The sequence below is a fragment of the Pseudorca crassidens genome, chromosome 16 (genome assembly GCF_039906515.1).
Source record: "Pseudorca crassidens isolate mPseCra1 chromosome 16, mPseCra1.hap1, whole genome shotgun sequence".
NCBI lineage: Eukaryota > Metazoa > Chordata > Mammalia > Artiodactyla > Delphinidae > Pseudorca > Pseudorca crassidens.
This window is the reverse complement of record NC_090311.1, coordinates 13,644,782-13,666,099: the sequence shown is the minus strand read 5'-3', so window position 1 is coordinate 13,666,099 and position 21,318 is coordinate 13,644,782. Positions and strand designations below refer to the sequence as shown.

Here is a 21,318-nt window from a genome sequence, read left to right as displayed (position 1 = left end):
AGGGCTCACGGCCAAGTGCAGGAACAGGGGCTCGGGTCTGCTCAGGACGGGGCGACCTTAGGATCCGGGCTCAGAACCTGGTCGGGCACCTGGCGGGGAAAGGAAGGCAACGGCTACTCCGACGCAGTGACGGCGCGGGAGGGCGGAGGCCGGGGCGCCCCAGCCCCCCGCCCCCGCCGGCCCTGACGTCAGAGCCAGAGCCGGTAAACTGAGCGGCGGCCGCCGGGCGCTGGGGCGGAGACTGAGACCCGGAGCCGCCCGGACGGACGGAGCCCACGGCGTTCGGTGCAGGCAGCCGCAGACCACCTGAGGTAACGCCGACCCCGCTCCCTGCCCGCGGGGCTCGGCGCTGGGGACGGGTCGCCCCCCGGGGCGCGGGGGAGAGCGGGGCCCGGCCGAGGGCAGGGGAAGCCCCCCGAGGCGCCGCGCGCGGGGCTCCAGGGCGTCCCGGGAAACCCGGGGCGCAGGACGCACGGTGCGCAGGCGTCCCGCGGCACTTTCCGAGCACGCAGGGGGTTAAGTGGGACCCGCGGGGGCGGCGGAGAGCCGGGCGGCGCCCAGGATCCGGCCCAGACGGCGCTCGCGGGCGTTATTAACAAGGAGCGCAGGTGCCGGTGAGAACGCGCTCGCCGAAGGTAAGCCTAGGGTGGGACGCCCGGGACCATCCGGCGCCGCCCGGTGCGCGCCGCTCCCCGAGCGCCCCTTTGGCGGCCGGGCCGGGCGAAGTCTGGGGCCTGGGGTTGGGGGAGCCCCCAGCCCGGCAGAGCCCCTGACCGACCGTGCGCCGCGCCCGCAGCCGAGCCCCGGAGCCATGGCCTTGAGCGAGCTGGCACTGCTCCGCTGGCTGCAGGAGAGCCGTCACTCGCGGAAACTCATCCTGTTCATCGTGTTCCTCGCGCTACTGCTGGACAACATGCTGCTCACCGTCGTGGGTACGTACGGACCGGGCGCCTCCCCCCACTCCCCGGGTACCCCTTCCCAGGGCGTCCCGCTTACCCGAGCGCGGTTCGGGAAAATTCGAGAAGACGTTTTGCAAAAATACATTCCCCAAGACTGCCTCGTCTAGGCTAGTAGCCGTGTTTGTGGCTTCGTTTTCCTGGCGGTCCGGTCAAAAAATGTGACAGCAGATAAAACCCAGAACTTATGTTTCCTCCTGATAATTTCCTGCTTCCCTTTGTCACTTTCAACGCGATTAAAACAAAAGAATCTATTAAGGAGGAGCAAGTCCCAGGATTCAAAATAATGTTATAATAATTATTATGCTACCCGGAAAGGTGGGTCAATAATGTGGTCTATCACCTCAAGGAACAGGTCAAAATCCTTCCCTCCGTAAAAGGAAGGGACATTTAAAGGTAGTGATTCCACAGATGACTTGACATGGAGACATTACAGGACCCACATCAAGAGCAATTTTAACGGCATTGGTTTTCATCTTTTTCCTGTAATGGATTTTTGAAAAACTAAATAATTGACATCCAGTTCTCTTAATTAGCACCATTAACAGCAACAGATTTGACATGCTTTTCCTTAAAAATATCCCAATTTTTAATGAATAAAAAATGATTTTTTAAAGGGTTGTTTCCCTTCTCTCCATTTAAGGTTCTCTCTCCATGGTTTTCAGAACATCACACAGTCAGGGTTTTCACTTCCAGGAATATCAGAGCTGGGGGGGGGGGGGCGCTCATCTGAGTTCAGTAACAAGGGCCCGAATCCTCCTTTGTCTTGAATGCTCTGTGATGCACATGCCCGAAGCTTCCAGTATATCAGTTTTTCTTTTCCTCTACGAAAGTCTCAGATCTTCCAGGTTGTATGAAACATTGAAGCTTCCCACTCAAGTAATGGAAAGATGAAGTGGGCCTGCTGCAGAATTTCTGAATTATTACTTCCTGCAGGTTTATTCTTTTCTAAGACACCTAATGAAATTTAGATTTCTGTTTCCTTGATTCATTCACTTAAAGGTCTTTCTAGCCTCTTTCTGAGAAGTACTGGTTGACCCCAGGTCAGCACTGATTAGACTTCAGACCGAATCTTGCTTTCCTAAAATATTCCTGTGAAGGAGCCCTGTAATGGGAAGGCCCTCGAGAACAGGGATCTCTGGGGTGGGTCAGGTCTGCACAGTAGCTGCCCTGGGAGCTCTCACAGCCTCTGGGGCTTTGTTTGCAGAGCTGAGCAATGTGAAATTGTTCAGTGTCGGCGCGGAGGGCCCATTCCCGAGGCAGACATGCCACTTCTCTGGGCCTCGTTTAGCGTTTGACAAGACCACGGTTTTGCTGGCTTTGGTCCCGGGCAGGGTTTCAGTGTAATCACCACTCTCCTGCTCTTGTTCTCAGTCCCCATCATCCCAAGTTACTTGTACAGCATCGAGCATGAGAAAGATGCTATAGAAATCCAGACTGCCAAGCCAGTGCTCAAAGCCTCCACCTTCGGCAGCTTCCAGAACATCTTCTCCTATTATGACAACTCCACCGTGGTCGCCGGCAATAGCACCGGCAGCCTTCAGGGGGCGCTGCTGCATGAGGCCACCACGCAGCGCACAGTGACTAACAGGTCCACTGCCCCTTCCGACTGTCCCAGTGAAGACAAAGACCTCCTGAATGAGAACGTGCAGGTCGGCCTGTTGTTTGCCTCGAAAGCCACCGTCCAGCTCCTCACCAACCCGTTCATAGGACTGTTGACCAACAGGTGGGTTATATCATTTTGGTCAAAAAGTTTGATGTTTATATTGTTCCAGATCACTTCCACCTGGGATTTTGCTTCTCATTCATTGATCAGAATCTGGAAAACCACAGCTGGGGAAAAAGCCAGTCTCCTTCGCCTTACGTTTCTGCCCTTAGTCAATCACGATTTCCCATTTGGTCTTCCTTTTCACTGCCACCATGACCATCCTTGTGGGATTGTACGTACCATGTGGCTTTCTCTTCTCTTGCACCTGTGGTCATGCACTTCCTGATAGACAGCTGAGGTGGTTTCCTTTAGGGCTGGCGTCTCAGTGCTCGTGGGGATGGCCAGGTGGGGAACGTGGCACGTGACCTGTAGTCCTGCTGCGTACACGAAACATCTGACACTGAGGTCCTAGGCTGTGTACCAGTTCTTCCCCTGCCACTTACCAAGCTGCATCCACGTGCACAAAGGGAAGAGGTGTTTTTTCTGGATGATTCAAGCTGCCCAAACTAGCTTTATATTAATCTCAATGTTCTGGAGTCTTTTGGGACCCACATTATTTTGAATAACTGTTCACATTTCCATTGCTGGTGGCCATCCAGCAAGTATTTGCTCTTCTACAGCTGAGGTGGGCCAGCTCTGCCTGATATATGCAGAGGAGGGGAGGAGGTGTCAGCTGCAAAGAGTGGGAGCTGGTAGAGTGTGAATGGTGGTGGTGGGTCGCTGTGTAACAGTGTGACCCCAAAGGCAGCAATGTGAAAAATGGGGCAGTGCCCAGAGTCCTACCTGTGAACCAGGCCTAGTAGCAAGAACCAAGACAAGGACTAGAGAAAAAAGGAGAATAAAAGAGGGGGCGGGGTGAACTGAGGAGGCCGGGGCTGGGGGGGGACCCGGCAGGGCTGAGCTATAAGAGGCCTCATGTGCTAGATGAGAGAGGAGTGGGGCTTGTTTGGGGGGCATTTGGGAACCACTAGAGGTTCCAAGCCAAGTTGCAGAGTCAGAGAGCTGAGCGCAATTTTAAGCAGGTCAGCCCAGCACCCCCTGCAGGCTGGGAGCAGGGAGGTCTGTACATTTACCAGGCTTTGGCCTTGGGAAAGGTGGAGCAGGGCTGGCCGGGCCTTCTATTAAAATATTATTAAGCATTTCAAGATGGCAACAACAGAAGCGTTAAACCAGGCAGGGGACCCTTCTCAGAGCGGGGCCCACTCTGCGGGGTGGGAGGCCTGGGGTGTTGGCAGGGGCTCAGAGAGGGGATCGGCCCTCCTCCGCACGAGCTGTCCTCTGGCACGCAGGTTGCCGGTAACGTACTCATGGGGAGTCCGATGGAAGCACATTTTCAACTTCTGTGATTCGATTTTCCGCGCCGAGTAGGGCCATTGAATCCATTTTAACCGTCCCAGGCCACATCCAGCCTTCAGTTTGCTGTGTAGTGTTATCAGGCTGCTGCACAAATGCTGAGCAAGTTACCGCAGGACGCTGGGCTGACTGGGAGCCCACCAAGAGGCACCGTCATCACGGTGACGTTCGGCAGTTCCTCTGCTCTTCAGGAGGAAAACCAGCCAGACCTTCATAGTTACAGGGTTTTCTTTCTTTTCTCAAGCCTAAGAGCGCTTCTTAAAATGCATCTGGTATAATTACAGGAAACAGCTCAGGGTTTTGTATTCTGAGAAAGCAAACAGCTCAAATACTATATTGGGAAAATTGAGGACATCATTGTAATAACGCCTTGCCAATCACTTGGACGTGAATGTCACTAGCTGCACAGCGTAATACTTAGAAACTCGGCTGCACTGATGTGAGTGTTCCAATCTTCCAAACGTAAATGGCAAATGAAAAGCTTACCAAAAAACCCCATTCTTGTTTTTAATGCTTCGCTTATGCTACCAGGCAAGCAGCTTGTTTAAAACCAGTGTAGACCTTTCCCCTAGTAAATACTCCAATGCTTTGACATTGCAGCCACCTAAGGCTCACGTTTGGGGCTCCTAAAAAATTATCTGCCAAGAGAAAACTAATTTCCTTTAGTGACCTGTGAGGTTTAGTCTATTGGTATGGTGCGTAATCCACTTCGGAACTTATTGAGGGCAAAATTTTAATCCCTAGCTGATTTCTCCCAGCTCTCCAGCAAATTTCAAAATAATCTTCATCTTCTAGCACTGCCTTGTAATGTGGAAATGCAAACAAGTTTTAATATTGATGTAGGACAACAAACTCTGTTGTCCCTCCAAAGTGATCATGATAAGTAATTTTTTTCTAATATTTTCCAAGCCCAGTAGATATGAATTTGGGGACTTTCAGCATTTCTGGGCACTCCACGGCTGTGCTCAGAGAAGTGATAAATACATTTCCCTCTACAGACTCTTCCTTTGTGAGCCATTGCAAATAGCCTTCTGATGTAATTTGTGCCAATCACATCCGCAATTACCAACAAGACGTGTGACTCACATTTTCAGTGTTGTAAAGAAGTGAGTTTACAATAGCATTTTACACTTGGTTAATATGTTTCTGGTTAAGGAGTAGTTGAAACACGAAGCATCAGATCTTGAGGAGACTTTAGCAAAAGCTTTTGGGTCCGTCTTAGTATTAATTTTTTTTTTTAAAGAAGACGTTGGGGGTAGGAGTTTATTAATTAATTTATTTTTGCTGTGTTGCGTCTTCGTTTCTGTGCGAGGGCTTTCTCTAGTTGCGGCAAGCGGGGGCCACTCTTCATCGTGGTGCGCGAGCCTCTCACTAGCGTGGCCTCTCTTGTTGCGGAGCACAGGCTCCAGACGTGCAGGCTCAGTAGCTGTGGCTCAAGGGCCTAGTTGCTCCACGGCATGTGGGATCCTCCCAGACCAGGGCTCGAACCCGTGTCCCCTGCATTGGCAGGCAGACCCTCAACCACTGCGCCACCAGGGAAGCCCCTGTCTTAGTATATTATAGGCAAAAGGGTTTGCTACTCAGGAGGAGAAAGCATTTGTCCAGACTCTCTGGCCAATGGCTTCCTTCCTTCCTGTTCTTTCCATCTGCTTACTGTTACACAGTTTGTACCTTTGGCTACGAAATATAAACAATGCAGGTCAAAATCTGCTTTTTTTGCATCTATTTGGGCTCTCCCTTGTGTGCCAGGCTGAATGAGGGAAGGTTCAAGCAGTAAGTTGTTGGGTGCTATTTTTATCCAATGGGAGGGAGTTTAGGAAAAATCAGCCTGATTTTTGGGACATGGATCCTCCCTCACCTCCCTGGCCCTAGAAAAATATCTTTTTCCAGCCCGTGATGTGAGCTGGTCCAACTTCCTACTGTCTCTGCAGTGCTTCTGATAGTGGGGAAAAGAAAGGCCTCCTGCATCCCCAGAGATGTGAGGGGAGCTCCATAGAGACAGGCTGGTTGGAGCCGCTCCTTTCTAAAGCTTCTTGCCGTAAGTGGGACTCACTCTGAAATGAGACACCCAACATCACACAGGTCATAATCCGAACCCCCGTGTTACAATCTGGGGCCCCATAATTTATGGTCACGATGCTGCTGAGTGAGTGGCTTTGTGGTGACGCAGGCTGCCTGTCTGTTTTAAATATTGGATAAGATCTCATGCCAAACCCTGAAAATAAAAAATGACAATTCTTGGGAAGCATTTAAATGCTCATTTGGCTGTTAATATGATACAAGTAATTCCTGTTTCGTTGACTCTTTGGGAACTATATTTTTACTGAATAAGATGTGACCAGATAGGGAGCAAAGGACCTTTAGACTTTGTCGAGTGTGGTGATCACGCGTCCAGTAACGCACTTTCCAAAGCCCGTGGGTGCCTTGCTTGGTCTGATTGCCATCTTTGAGGCTTGTGTGATTTATTTTATAATTCCAGTTTAAGTATTCATTTCATGATTGCAGCTGTGAGTAAAAGGGGGTAGAAGGACTTATACTAGCAACACCTGTTGTCTTTTGGCCCGGCAAGTGGAGTTTAGACATACACATAAAAGGAATGTTCCAGGCTGGTAAACAATGTGAAAACCACCTTTACGTTTCTCTCTTCTGTAAGTCAGGCTAAGAACGGGGCATCATGGCGTTCACTTGCTTAACGTAAGGCTTACATAGTAGTTGCATCTTTAGACCCAGGATGTTCCAAACGAACCCGGCAGCTTGGGAAAGGGTTAACAGGGGTGGGGATGGTTCCCTCCCCGGCTGGTCCTTGTGTTAGTGGCCTGCTTTTTGTCAAGCCAGCGTCAGTGACTTAATTTATTTCCATAGTTACCTAGTATATTTGAAAGCCAGTTATTTTTCCTCACAAATCTTAGCTAACGTCTGAAAGACAGGGAGAAAGCCGCAGGGCATGAAATCTCTACAAAATCTACTGTGGGTTTTTTTTTTTTTTTCCCTTTAGCTTTAGGCAACTGGTCTGAAGTGGGCTTTGTAGGAATAAGCAGTGACCTTTTCAAAAAGCTCCTCCATGGACAGGGAAACCAGCTATGCTGGAAAGGGATTTCCCGTCCTCGATGTCATTAGGGTGGTGGAGACGGTGTGACAGCGTCTTTGCTTCAAAATCAGAAGAAGCTGGCCGTGGGATTGGGTACTTCTCATGGGAGCAAAGCCCTCGCGTGACCTGTGCGTCGGTGAACACCCTGGAGCATAAGAAATCCAAGGCTCGTGTAATCCCCCACACACATCTGATAGCTGAAAAAGACAGACCCAGGGGCTAAACCTAAGAATTTTGTTTTATTTATGCAATGGTTGACCACAAGCTTCCTAGTATATCCTAGCAAATGTAAAATACCTTTCCATTTACTGCTGCTCATCTTTTAGGAGTATGTTGAGGTAATCGAAATGGGAGATGTCACCTCTTGTCTCATCTGGTGACAGTTTGTACCCTTCCCTGTCCCCTGTTCTGTGTCCTTGCTTTTGTCACTTACCACAGCGGAGGGAACCCAGGTCTTAGCAAGCCTGGGGAGAGAGCTTACATTAATCTCTGTGGTAAAGACAAACTAGTTAGGAGCATTAGAGAATAAGTACTGATTGCCAGTGACAATTGAGAGACCTAGTGGGGTTTCTCTGCTGACTGGGTAGGGATATGTAATGAATATAACTTTTATTGCTTTGCACTTTTTTCTAGGATTCAAATATATGATTTTCATTTTTATTCAACTGGATTAACTGCTCCCTGATGCTCTGTGAAGATGACTGTGGGCCAGGATGACTCACGAGGGGGTGATAAAGGGATGTTTCGTTAAAGGTTTGCCACATCAGACGTGGCTCTGCTTAGTAGCGCTTTACTTGAGATGGCGTTGAGTTGGGACAAGAGGCCGAATCAGACATTTATGACTAATGTCAGTTGGGGTTCTGTCCATTTAGGAGACATTGTGGGGAAGGAGAAAGGACAGTGGCGATCTGCCCATCACTCAGTGACCCTGGGGCCTTGAGCAAGTCTCCTGAGGTCGGTGTTGAGGGGGCCAGGAGAGGCTGAGGGTGGAGAGCCAGGAGCTGGCCCTCGGGCCACACTGGCCGTGGGGCTGAGCTCCAGGGAAGGGCGCTGCCCAGCACTTTCCACTGGGCAGCCCTGCCAGCGGCTTGGCTGGTGGTGAAGGCATAGGGCACATGTGTCTGGTAACAAGCAGGAAGCAGCGGGAGCCTGGTGGCATCAGAAGCGATTGGCTTGCTTCACCTCTGAACCTCGGCTTTCTCACCCACGTTGGGGGTTTGGACTGGCCCGCCTTTGAATTTCCTTCTAGCTTTGCCGGTTGGTTATTCCATTCATGCTTTATTAAAATCCCAAAGGAATTAAAAGACAAAACAGTAGCTACAGCATTTTTAAAGAAAACACAGCACCTGGCCTTGGTAAAAAGAATCTTCCGTAAGCACACAGCCCTGTGGGTTCGGAGCCACCTGGTTTCAAAAGATACTGTGGGCCCTGGGTTCCACTCAAGCTGTGTGAACCTCTGCTCCTGTGACTGGTGTCCCCACCAAAGTGTATGCTAGCAGGCCCTGCCACACCTGAGACACACGAGGTACGCCCATTGCCCTGAATTTGGGGCAGCTCCCCAAGCCTCAATGTGGCCATCTGAAAATAGGGATAAAGCCAGCTACCTTGCGGAATTGTGGTGAGAATCACAGGTGACCCTTATGGTCTCTGGGAGTGCTGGAGCCTCCTGGTAAGAAGGAGCCCTCCTCAGCTGTGTCCTGCCAGGTGGCCTTGGCCAGTGGCTGGGCTGTAGACTGGACATAACATTGCTGGTATTCCGATAGCTTTGACGTATGTATGGTTTTCCAAGTAGGATGTTGAAAGGGATGAGAAGCCTGTGTTCATTCCAGGGCGGTCGTATGTCCATTCTTCCCCCAGACATGCAGTAGTTGCTGAGAAAATAAACTGCCTGTGAGTTCTCTGAGTTTCCTGGAAGTTTCCTTCACAGTATCCAGCAGTGCCATGTTGGACCTGGTGTTGTGAACGGCTTTCTTTTCCTACATGAATAAGGGCACAGAGCAGTCAGCTTGGTGTTAGTTGAGACAGGAGAAGCTGTCATTTGATGGCATCTGAACTGCAGTTCAGGACTTTGGTATCTTTCCTAGTTCACAGGATTGGCTTCAAGCCCTGCTTTGTGAATTACAAGCTCATTTCAGGTCACAGTAGAGGAATCTTTGCCTGGGTTTGTGGGAGGGCGACTGCCTGAGAATGCTATGATTTTGTGATGCTGTTTAGTTTCCGGATGCACATGAAGCAGTTAAAAAACTTTGTAAGTGTGCCCAGGACTTTTAGAGGGTTCTACTTAAAGCCACGTATGCCTTTTGGCATATACCTGAGGAGGTAGTAAAATTTGCATGGAAACGTCCTGGACTGGATTGAATGGCCCTGAGTGAAATTAGCCCTAGGACATTAGACAAGTCATTTTTTTGTACCTCAATTTCCTCATCTGTAAAATGGGGAGGTGGTCGTCTGCCCTTATCAGATCATTGAGCTTGTGTGTAAGTGGAGAGAATGGAGTGTAACCTTAAGGTGAAGGTATTGTGTTATGATTTTTTTGTTCAAGCCTGGAATAGAAGAGCCCTCCCAGGCTGTTTGACTGGGACTCGGGGTTCCTGTTCCTCATTTGGTTTCTCTCCAGGATCTGGAGGGTCCAGGGCTGGAGGGAGATGAGGCCTGGAGATGCTCAGGGCTGTCCTGGGCTGACACAGGTCTCCTTTAGGGCAGTAGCTCAGCCAGTGCTGGCCCCTTCAGGCCAGGTTGTGGGAGAGAAAGAAGCTGCCTTCACTCTCGTGCCCTGTCCATATGGCGGGGACCAACCTGCTTGCTTAATCTGCAGAAACAGAGCGGAAAAAAGGAAGAGAATGAGGGAGGAAACAAAATTTCTGAGGCACTTTTTCTGTTCCGGATGCCCTGGTAGCAGTTTAACATCCATATCTCATTTCATACCCACTCCAGCTCTGGGAGGTGGGTGGTGGTCTTTCTGCGGGGCCGAGGGGAGATTTGCCTGGGTTAAGTGGCAGGGCCAGGTGTCCAGGCAGGGGTGTGATGCCAGGAGGCCAAGGTCTCCCCACCTCCCCTGTCCGCCTGGTAGCAGAGCCCTGTACAGACAGTGGTCTTACAGAGCAAATAGGATGTTGAATTTTTGCACAGAAAACAAGGTCTGTCTTTCTTAGCTGGCTTCATTGGGGTCAACGTGAAGACAGATATGAAAATTTCCTTGCTTCCTAATGCCTCTTAGATGTAGTGCCGTTGCATCTGCTGCCCGTTGAATCGCTTGATGACCTTTTACTAGAGTCGTTTGATTGCAGCTGTCCCTTTGGGGAAGCTCTAGCAAAGACTGTAATTAAAGAAATTTTTTACAAAATGATGGAAACAGGGACTGTGTATTTGAACGTGTTCTGGGTTACTTGCCAATATTTTATTAACATTTATTCCAGAGAAATTTCAGAGTGGCAATCCGTAAATGTATTCACGTTCCAAGACAGTCAAACACAGAAAGGTCATATAGGAAGCACCAACTATATGAATTTTTAGAAAAGTTGACCAAACACTTATCCACCTGATCCCAAAGGGTAAGCAGGAGAGACTCAGTATCAAGGCTTACACGAGTATGCAGCAGTCACCAGGTTCTCACTGTGGTTCTGTTCTGCAGGATCGGCTATCCCATTCCGATGTTCACGGGATTCTGCATCATGTTTATCTCAACAGTTAGTAAGTGACGTTTGCCTTCTGAGTGGGGGTCACCGGGTGGGCTCTGACCACCACCAGCTGGGGGTTGAGAACACAGCCGGGGGTGGGGGTGGGGGGGGTGTTTTGGCCACAACTGCAGAAAGAAATTGATAGGAGAAGTCTTCAGGAAGCAAAAGCACAGTGTGGTTAACACGGAAATACCCCGTCGGGTTAAGGGAGGTCCCTGTTTGAGCTGATCTGGTCGCGGCACCAGCGGGTCCACAGTGACTGTGGCCTGGCCCCTCTTCCCGCAGTGTTCGCCTTCTCCCGCAGTTACGCCTTCCTGCTGATCGCCAGGTCCCTGCAGGGCATCGGTTCCTCCTGCTCTTCTGTAGCTGGTAGGTGTGGAAACGCCTAAGTCAGTGCCCCGGGGCTTCCATCTGTCGGAGGGGCCACCGTCATTGCCCAGGCTGGTGGCCCTTTACAGAATGAGGTGGAATAGTTCAGGGAATCTAGGTGTTGGTGGTGGTGGTTGGTGGTTGGTTCTCAGAGAAGGTGCCACCTTGTTGGGTGCTGCGTGGCCTTATGTTCTGTTGGTCTGGCAGGTGTGGGGAGACCACAGTCTGGGCTGGGGGTGGGGGAGGGCGAGTCATGATGGTTATTCTGTTGCTCCCAGAGCTTGGCTGTCACTGTTTCTTTTCCTGTTAGGGATGGGCATGCTGGCCAGCGTGTACACAGATGACGAGGAGAGAGGCAATGCCATGGGGATTGCCCTGGGAGGCCTGGCCATGGGGGTCTTAGGTGGGTGAGGGCCACTGTGGGGGCCACCTGGGGGGAGGGGCCTATCTGGCATTGGACAGTGAGCCCCCTTTCACACTAGTGTCCACTGTTTCTTCCCTAATTTCATGGAGCCTTTGAAAAATGGTGGGAAGAGTCCTTACCTGGGAGGACCTGGACTCCCCAGACCTCCCTCCTGGGCCCAGGTGTAAGCCCAAGCTTTGAACGGGATGGTCTGCCAAGGCCCCTCCTCTGGAACATTCTCTGAGTTACCACCCACCTGAGGACCTTCCCACTTTCTGAGCCTGCCTCCTCCACCTGCCCTGGCTGAGCTCCCAGACCAGGTGCAAACACCTTCCCTGAGAGATCCAGGTCCTCTCCGTTTTCTGTTACTTTCCTGGCCTTCATCTGGAGCCCACAGTCCCTGTCTGTGCTGCTGTGTAATGACCATGAAGTCTTCACTGGCCCATTTTCCTGTGCACTTCCGTTGCCTGGGTCTTATTTCCTCTGACCTTTACTTTGGGAGTGATTCCATGTCTCAGGTGTGAAACCCCTTGGAGGAAGTTGCCGGGGCAACTTAACAGTCCTGAACAGAATGTAGGGTGGCCACCCCACACAGTGTTTGGAACAAAGTAGAGGAAGAAACGCAAGATGGTTCTAGACCAGGGGGCGGTCATCAGTCCCGGGCCCGGCCCTGGCCCTTCTCTCTCTTCCTTGCAGTGGGCCCCCCCTTTGGGAGTGTGCTGTACGAGTTTGTGGGGAAGACAGCTCCGTTCCTGGTGCTGGCTGCCCTGGTGCTCTTGGATGGAGGTGAGTGAGTCCACGTGGACCCCTTGGCCGTGACCTTGGGGGCCCTGAGTTTGGCACCCCTGTGGGCAGGTGCTGGGGGCCACACCTCTTCTTTTTTTCTCCTGTAGCTATTCAGCTCTTCGTGCTCCAGCCATCCCGGGTGCAGCCAGAGGTGAGCGGCGGGGCAAGGCGGGTGCTGTGGTGGCCGCGTGGCCTCTTCTAACCCCTGTTGTCCCTGACAGAGCCAGAAGGGGACGCCGCTAACCACCCTGCTGAAGGACCCGTACATCCTCATCGCCGCAGGTGGGGCTCCCCCAGCACCCCTGGTTCTTCCCAGCCAGGCGGTGGGGGTGGGCGGTGAGGACCAGCGTTCATTTTGCTGCTGGAAACGTTGGGCTGTAGAAAAACATAAAAGGCACAAAGAGGTTACACGTCAGAAGAAATGGTTTTCTTCTGTCATTAACTTCTGACGCAGCCAGGCTCCTTTGTTGTTTTTCATCTGGGGCAGAGATGCCTGAGTCACAGAGACGCCCTCCACAGAGGATTGTTTTGGGCCAAACTTGCTCACTGTGTTTGTGTCAGAGGCTGTCGTCGTTTGGCCTTGAACTTCTGGAATGGGTCCATGGCCTCCCTGCCGGTGCCTTAGGGGGTGCTCTGATTCACCTTGGCATCTGTGAATAGAGACTGACAGCAGGGCCCCAGAGGGCCAAAGGGTGCCTCTCTTTCTGCAGAGGGCGTCCTGCGCAGCGGCGGACAGGCGGCTGGAAGACACCTTTGGGTTCTTGGCCGAGATGGGCTCAAGGACGCCCTGGGGTTCTGTGGCTCTTGGGGAGGATAATGGGCTGCATCCATCCAAGCAGCTGACCTCCCAGGAGCACCCCAGTGACACAGGCCTGGAGCTGCCTCGTGAGGGACTAGCCTTACGCGGCCTGGGCCTGGACACAGTGGTCAGCAGTGACCCTCGGCATCAGGCCGGAGAGGGCATCCATGCAGCGTGGCCTCAGGCCCGGTCAGGGTTCCCTCCAGGAAGGGGTAGGTGTGTCTAAGCAGCAGTCACAGACACTAGGGCTGGGGGGAGCCTGGGTGAAGTGACGCACGCCCCACCTGAGGGCATTCAGATTCAGCCGCTTTCAAAACCCCAGGCTGCTTTTGTTAAGGTGTATACTGCTGGGTTTGGTCCCGGCAACACATAAGAGGCCTTGGTCTAGACCTTGTCTGTCATGCCTGTTGACCAAAGGGTTATAAGCCTGGTGTGGCGACCTCCTCATGCAGGGGGACCTCACTGTGTCCCCAGCAAGACACAGGGAACATTCCAGAGCTGAGATTCCCCTGGAGCCCTGGCTGTCCGAACTGGGGGGTGAGGACATGTGTGGTGAGAGATGGGGGCCCAGAGATGCGAGTCCCTGCACCTTGGGGCACACGTGTGGGCAGGCTGTGCTGCCTGGGCCCTCACTGTCTCACCCCTACCCACCCTTGGAGGAAATATAGAAATCCAGCCGGCACTCAGGGTCAGGCTGTCGGCAGGTCCGGGCAGCCTGGATGGTGGGGTGTGGGGTGGAGCTGGGGGGCAGGCGGTGTCTCGTTTGTACCGCTGGGGTTTAGTTTACAGAGGCGACTGAGTGATGAGATGACATGGAGAGATTAATACCACCAAAGGATGATTTTATTACTTATGTTTCTGGAGAAAAGGGGGCATGCCACGTTGCTCAGGGCCACATGGGGAGGCACTAGGTTTGGTCAGGAGGCAGAAAGGGGCGAGGGGAAGACCCAGGCCAGAACCTAGGCGTTTGCATGAGAAAGTGGATTTTCCATGGGAAAGGTAGGGGAGGGTAAGCAGTTTAGGATTGGCTAGTTTAAATAATTCCAGTCTGGGTGCTCTCCCCAGTTGCCTGGGTGGATTTAGGGCAGGAGATACTGGTGAGGTGGGTGAGAGTTAGATAAAGCAGGGACTCAGAGTATGGGTTCCGGATCACAGGGGAGACTTGAACAACTCTGGTTGTTAGCTTGGCCCTGTAATTAACGTCAAATAGACAAATACAGAATTTAAGAAAACACGGAATAGGTGGGTGAGGGGAGTCCAGCCATTTCAGCATCATTTTTATGTTCTCTCTTTAAATGCTACAAAGAATGAAAAAATCTTTCATCGTATGTAAACACCTTAATTATGATTGCGCAATGTTCTTTGAATCAGGAGTCTAGCAAATTAGAGGTTGCACGGCACACAGCGCAGGAGGCTCTCAGAACAATGGGGACGCAATTTGTGTTTTTCCAGGTGGTTCTGCATTTACGAAGTGTTCTGGTTAACACAGTGATAATGGATATTTGCATGGATACCCTATAGGTACAGCTGATTTAAAAAAAATCCCTCAACAGCATGTTTGCCCTGAATGCACTTGAATTTTGGGCAACTAAGGGCATCGTTAGAAATATCTGTGTTTGTTATACAGTAAAACATAGGTGTAGGAGCCTCAGGTTGCCTGAGTCTGTGTATGGTCAGCCTGAGGTGCTGAGTACCCTCAGGCAAGTTACTGCATTAATAACTTGGATTTCTTCATTAATAATAATGAATGTAATAATGAATAATAATAATAATGAATAATAATGAAGTAATGAAATAATATTATAATCAATAATAACTTGGATTTCTCCATTTCTTCATTAATAAATTGGGAAGGTTAAACCTAGTGAGCACTAAGCCTCCCTCCACTTCCACACTTTATGACTCTGGGATTCTAGTTGTTTTAAGTAATAATAATAATTTCAAAAGCAACACTCCCCACTATCCCTTTGACCTGTCATTTGTCTTTTTCTTACAAAAGTAGACGTTCTGGGTATCTGAGCTGATTGGTCTGGCTGTGGGCACATGGGATTTAACTGTGTTTGGAAGTGGTAGGGGACACTTGAGACCCAAAACAGAAGGACACTAACCTTCTTCCTCCCTTTAAGGGTCCATCTGCTTTGCAAACATGGGGATTGCCATGCTGGAGCCAGCCCTGCCCATCTGGATGATGGAGACCATGTGTTCCCACAAGTGGCAGCTGGGTAAGACTGGGCCGCGAGTTTCTGGTTCTAGAATTTTTGTCCGCAGGTTGGGTCTCATTATTGTAGTCCTTCTGAGCTGCCGGTAGCAGGATGATAAAGTGATTGTTTCTGTTTGTCACTTAATGGGGTCAGTGCTTAGGTTAGCAATGAGCTTTGGGGTTGGTTTTGGCTCCAGTTTTTGTATCACCCCTGATAGAGGCATAATTAATATCAAGGCATCAGACCTGGGCAGAAATGAGAGATGAAAAATACATTCAGCTTTTCCTCACACTTCTGAACTGGACAAGTTATATTAAATATATGTGGACAGTAATAACATTCATGGGAAAGAGAACAACAAACGTAGTTTTATTTTTTTTAATTGAAGTGTAGTTGATTTACAGTGTTACGTTAGTTTCTGGCGTACAGCAAAGTGATTCAGTTATACATACATATATGTATTCTTTTTCATATTCTTTTCCATTATGGTTTATTATAGGATATGGAATATAGTTCCCTGTGCTATACAGTAGGACCTTGTTGTTTATCTATTTTATATATAGTAATTTGTATCTGCTAATCCCAAACTCCTAATTTATCCCTCCCCCCACCTTCCCTGTTTGGTAACCATAGGTTTATCTTCTATGTGTGTGAGTCTGTTTCCTAAATAAGTTCATTTGTGTCATATTTTAGATTCTACATATAAGTGGTAACACATGCTATTTGTTTTTCTCTGTCTGGCTTACTTCACTTAGTATGATAATCTCTAGGTCGGTCTGTGTTGCTGCAAATGGCATTATTTCATTCTTTTTAATGGCTGAGTAGTATTCCATGGTGTATATGTACCACATCTTCTTTATCCATTACAAACTGTTTTTAAGAGGATGAATTTTTGAAAGTATTTTTTATTTAGAAAGTAATTCATGCTTATTGTTAAAAAATCAAAGTACAGGGACTGAGGAAGTAAAAATTGTAAAAATCTCATATTCATCTTTCCCCCTGTCCCAGCCCAGTCCTCTGTGACATTCATTGTTAATAGTTCTGTGTGTCTATTCCTCCATTGTTCTGCATTGATCACCATCTTTGTGAAATGCCTGAAAAACCCAAATCTTGCCATTACACACTGTGTGACCTCCTGTTTTTCTATGTTTCTGTGTCAAAATGGGTAGATTGACTTTTCACAATTAATTAAATTTTATTTTTTTATCAAAGTTACACATGTACACAATTTTTAAGTTAAATATGTTATAAAATCATAATGAAAAAGCAGCAGTCTTTGCCCCATGCCTCCTCATCTCCAAATCTCTTCCTCAGATTTGATCACCTTCAACTCTTTTAGTTGTTTCTTCTGCTAATTTCCTTTATGTCTCTAAATAATGTGTACACTCCTATTTTTTGATTTACCAATTTCTGACGTTGTCCACCAGCTTCCTAATACAGTAGATGAGGATTTAATGCCATTATTGCTTTACCTGAAAATATCAACCAACCAACTCACATGTTTTCTCACCTTCTGTTCTCCTGAAACAATTGTATTACAGGTTTGGTTAGATTGGCATTCAGTATTGACATTATTGTGACTATGTAAATATTATTCAAAGACGAGCTCTGTACGGTTCTGTGATTATTTCTTTTCTTTTTTACAAACTTTCTGTTTTTCCTGGAGTTAGTAATTATGGTGTCTTTCTATTTTCTTAGTTTTCTGTGTAGCATTTATGAATATATCCCTCAAACTCTTTTGCAGAGATGAAAGACCCTCTAAATATGGACAAGTACCTCCACAGACCTAACCTTTCTGTGTTTTTGCTTGTTTGTGGACATCTGTCCCACATCATTCTGACTTCCTGCTCTAGTCTAGAGTTGTTCCCTAGGCCATCCAGAGATTTTCCTCTTCTAATGTCTGGGCGTCTTCTTTGCCTCTCTTCTGTTTCCTGTATCCTCCTCTCCTGTATTCCTCTCTTTCGGTTTACTTTCTCATTATGCTGGAACCCGTCCTCCAGCAGCTTCCTGAGAGGGGGTGCACGGCAGGTAAAGTCCTCTGGGGTCCTGCTTATCAGCAGCATCTTTATGCTTCCCTCAACTTTATCCCGAGTTTGGTTGACTTAGTCTGTTTGGGTGTATAATTCTTGGCTGGACTTCCTTTTCCTTCAGAGTCTTGAGGCCAGGGTTGCTGTTGTCTTCGGGCACGCAGGGTTGCTGTTGAGGAGGCCAGTGTCCTCATTCCCCATCTTCTGTAGGAGCTCGAAGGATCTTCTCTTCCTCTCTAGGTTATGAGCATCCACGAGCTGATTTGCAGGGAGTCTTTTCCTCCACTGTGCTGGGCACTTGCTTGTTCAGCCTCTTCATTTGGGAAATCCCTTCTTTCAGTTCCGGGAAACCTTTTTGTATTATTTCTTTAATCCCTCCCCCTCTTCCATTTTCTTTCTTCTCTTTTCTGCTACTCAGGTGGGTTGGATGTTGGGACCTCTGTGTTTTACACTTAATTTCTTATTTGCCTTCCCTTATTTCCATTGATTTCTTCATCCTCCTCCTCTAAACTCTATTGAACTTTTACAGTTGGTGGCATCGTATCACACTTTTGAAGAGCCCTTTCCCATTTGCCCTAAGTGGTTTTGTGTATGTGTGGGGCGGTGGAGGGATGTTGAAATGACACCCTTTACCATTCAGTAGGAAGACTTCTCTTCACCTCCCATTTCAGCCTCTTGTGACATCCCTGATCTCCATGCTGCCTGGGGTTCCCTGAACCTTTTCAGTTTAGTTTCTCTAAAGAAACCTTCTCCTGCTAGGTGAACCACTGAGGGCTGGGGGGTCCAACCGCTCTCTTTCTGGTTGACAGCCTCCGCCCTCAGCCTTATGTTCACAGTACCTGGAGCCTTCAGTTCCTTAATTTTCTGGGTTCTGAGGCACAGAGGTCTTGCTGCTTCTGCCTGCTCCGTGAGCAGGTGGAAGGTTCCAGTGCTCTGGGCTGTGTCCCTCTCTGCTCTCCCTCCCCTTGCTCCTCCCTCTCGTTGCTTTTTCCCCTTTCATTTTGCCTTTCCTTGGGCAGACAGGGGGAGGGTCTATAGTTTTCTTTTATTCCTTTACTAAAATTTAAATGGCATTTAGAGTGGGAATAGAGAAAAGCTCGTAGATTCAGTCTGCCCTGTTTAACTGGAAAGCCATCATTCCTTCTGCTCTGATTGCCTTTTATTCCATGTTAAGGTTATACCATACCTTTGCTATACACCGTATACCTTTTTCTACCAGTCCTTATTGCTGGACATCTAGGTCCATTCCAGTTTTGCCATCAGAAACCATACTGCAGTGAAATATCCTTTCCACGTATTCTGCGCATGTTTGGAAGTACATATATCTGTAGGGCAAATTCCTAAACTTAAACTGGCATTTTGATATTTGGTAGCATTGCATTAACACGGGTATTATCAATCTTTTCCAATCGAGTGTGTGAGAAAGGGGGTCTCTTTTTTTTTACATCTTTATTGGGGTATAATTGCTTTACAATGGTGTGTTAGTTTCTGCTTTACAACAAAGTGAATCAGTTATACATATACATATGTTCCCCTGTCTCTTCCCTCTTGCGTCTCCCTCCCTCCCACCCTCCCTATCCCACCCCTCTAGGTGGTCACAAACCACCGAGCTGATCTCCCTGTGCCATGCCGCTGCTTCCCACTAGCTATCTGTTTTACGTTTGGTAGTGTATATATGTCCATGCCACTCTCTCTCTTTGTCACAGTTTACCCTTCCCCCTCCCCGTGTCCTCAAGTCCATGCTGTAGTAGGTCTGTGTCTTTATTCCCGTCCTAGCCCTAGGCTCTTCATGACATTTTTTTTTCTTAGATTCCATATATGTGTTAGCATATGGTATTTTTTTTTTCTCCTTCTGACTGACTTCACTCTGTATGACAGACTCCAGGTCCATCCACCTCACTACAGATAACTCAATTTTGTTTCTTTTTATGGCAGAGTAATATTCCATTGCATATATGTGCCACATTTTCTTTACCCATTCATCTGTTATGGACACTTAGGTTGCTTCCGTGTCCTGGCTATTGTAAACAGAGCTGCATTGAACATTTTGGTACATGACGTGTGTGTGTGTGTGTGTGTGTGTGTGTGTGTGTGTGTGTGTGTGTGTGTGTGTGTGTGTGTGGTACGCGGGCCTCTCACTGTCGTGGCCTCTCCCGTTGTGGAGCACAGGCTTCGGACGCGCAGGCTCAGCGGCCATGGCTCACAGGCCCAGCCGCTTCGTGGCATGTGGGATCCTCCTGGACCGGGGCACGAACCTGCGTCCCCTGCATCGGCAGGCGGACTCTCAACCACTGCGCCACCAGGGAAGCCGCTATTTGTAGTTTTTTAAGGAACCTCCATACTGTTCTCCATAGTGGCTGTATCAATTTACATTCCCACCAACAGTGCAAGAGGGTTCCCTTTTCTCCACACCCTCTCCAGCATTTATTGTTTCTAGATTGTTTGATGATGGCCATTCTGACTGGTGTGAGATGATATCTCATTGTAGTTTTGATTTGCATTTCTCTAATGATTAATGATGTTGAGCATTCTTTCATGTGTTTGTTGGCAATCTGTATGGGGTCTCATTTTGATTTAGTTTTACAAATTCTTTGTGAGTGAAATTGAGCACCTTTTCATATGTTTATTATCCATATCTATTCCGTTTACTGTGAACTTCTTATTAATATCCTTTACCCATTTTTTCTATTGAGTTTTGTCCTTTTTTAAAAATTGATTTTAAGTGTTCTTTGTATGTTATTAATCCTTTATCAGATGTTTTGCAAATATTGCCCTTTGTTGTGTGTCTTTTGACTTTATAGGTGGGATTTTATTTTATTTTATTTTAAATTTTTTAAATTTTTTACCACTCGGAACATTTAAAATGCTCTGAGTCAGATTTAGCAAGCTTCCCCTTTACGTCATTGTCTTTTCAATTCAGGCTCAGGAAGGCCTTTCCTATGCCAAGATTATTTTTTCACTATGTTTTCCTCCAGTAAATTTGTGATTTATTTTTTACATTAAACTCTTGGATTTACATGGAATTCATTTTGCTGTAAGGTGTGTGATAGGGATCTGGTGTTACTGTTTTCTTTATGGCTGGCCAGCCCTACAGCCAGGAACCCTAGGAGTCCATCTGGTATTTCCCACGTCTGTCATGCTGGAAATGACTGTGTGTTCTTGGGTCTGTTTCTGGATTTCTCTCTTATGTTCCGTTTGTCTGCTTGTATTCCTGTGTCAATACCCTCCTATTTAATTAGCTTGAGAATACTGCTTAGTACACGGAAGGCTAGTCCCCGCACACACACATTTCTTTAAGAATTTATCAACTGTCCTTCCTAGGGGTTTATTTTCTTTTCATAGTTCTTGCACCTTACACACTGACATCTTCAGATGGAGACTCTCAGTTCTGAATAAGCCCACTTGTTAGTGCTCCCAACCTTCCTCAGGTGAACTTGCATTCCCTTTGCAGAGGCATCCTGGCAGATGCTGCCTCCTGGTTTGGGCTGGTCCCTGATCTTCCGGCCTCACTCCAATTGGCCTGGCCTGAGCACTAGTCCCTTTGGGTTCTGCATTGAATTTCTGTGTTCGTTCATTTAAAAAACCCCCAAAATCCTTCATTAAAAAGCCCCAAATGGTTGGAGGTCGGGCCAGATGTGGAAGGACTGCTAAAGGGTGTGAGGTTTCTTTTTGGGGGTGATGAAAGCGTTCTGGAGTTAAGTCATGGTGATGGTTGCACAGCCCTGTGAATATACTAAAACCCAGTGAACTGTGCACTTTAAAACGGTGAATTGCATGGTTTGGGGATTATGCCGCAAAACCAAACCAAACCAGGCCCCCAACAACGAATCATTCAGTGAAGCAGGAAAGATTCTGGGAGGTAAACTAAGGCTAGTTCTTAGCAGGAATTTCGCTCTGAACTTCCTGGCCATGGAGAGAGCAGAGGAAACCCAAAGGCTCTCAAAGGTTCTA

At 48.4% G+C, this 21,318-nt stretch overlaps 1 protein-coding gene across 1 annotated transcript in view; it reads left to right on the top strand.

Annotated features, from left to right (window-relative positions):
• The first annotated feature begins 634 nt into the window (after positions 1-634).
• The window catches only part of SLC18A2 (solute carrier family 18 member A2), a 35,706-nt gene continuing 15,022 nt past the window's right edge, over positions 635-21,318 (top strand). The window contains exons 1-9 of the mRNA XM_067709280.1: positions 635-932; positions 2,331-2,682; positions 10,737-10,795; positions 11,068-11,151; positions 11,462-11,554; positions 12,251-12,340; positions 12,448-12,491; positions 12,562-12,622; positions 15,266-15,361. Coding sequence (XP_067565381.1) covers positions 812-932; positions 2,331-2,682; positions 10,737-10,795; positions 11,068-11,151; positions 11,462-11,554; positions 12,251-12,340; positions 12,448-12,491; positions 12,562-12,622; positions 15,266-15,361 — 1,000 coding nt within the window. The 5' untranslated portion in view covers positions 635-811. The remainder of the gene's footprint in view (positions 933-2,330; positions 2,683-10,736; positions 10,796-11,067; positions 11,152-11,461; positions 11,555-12,250; positions 12,341-12,447; positions 12,492-12,561; positions 12,623-15,265; positions 15,362-21,318) is intronic.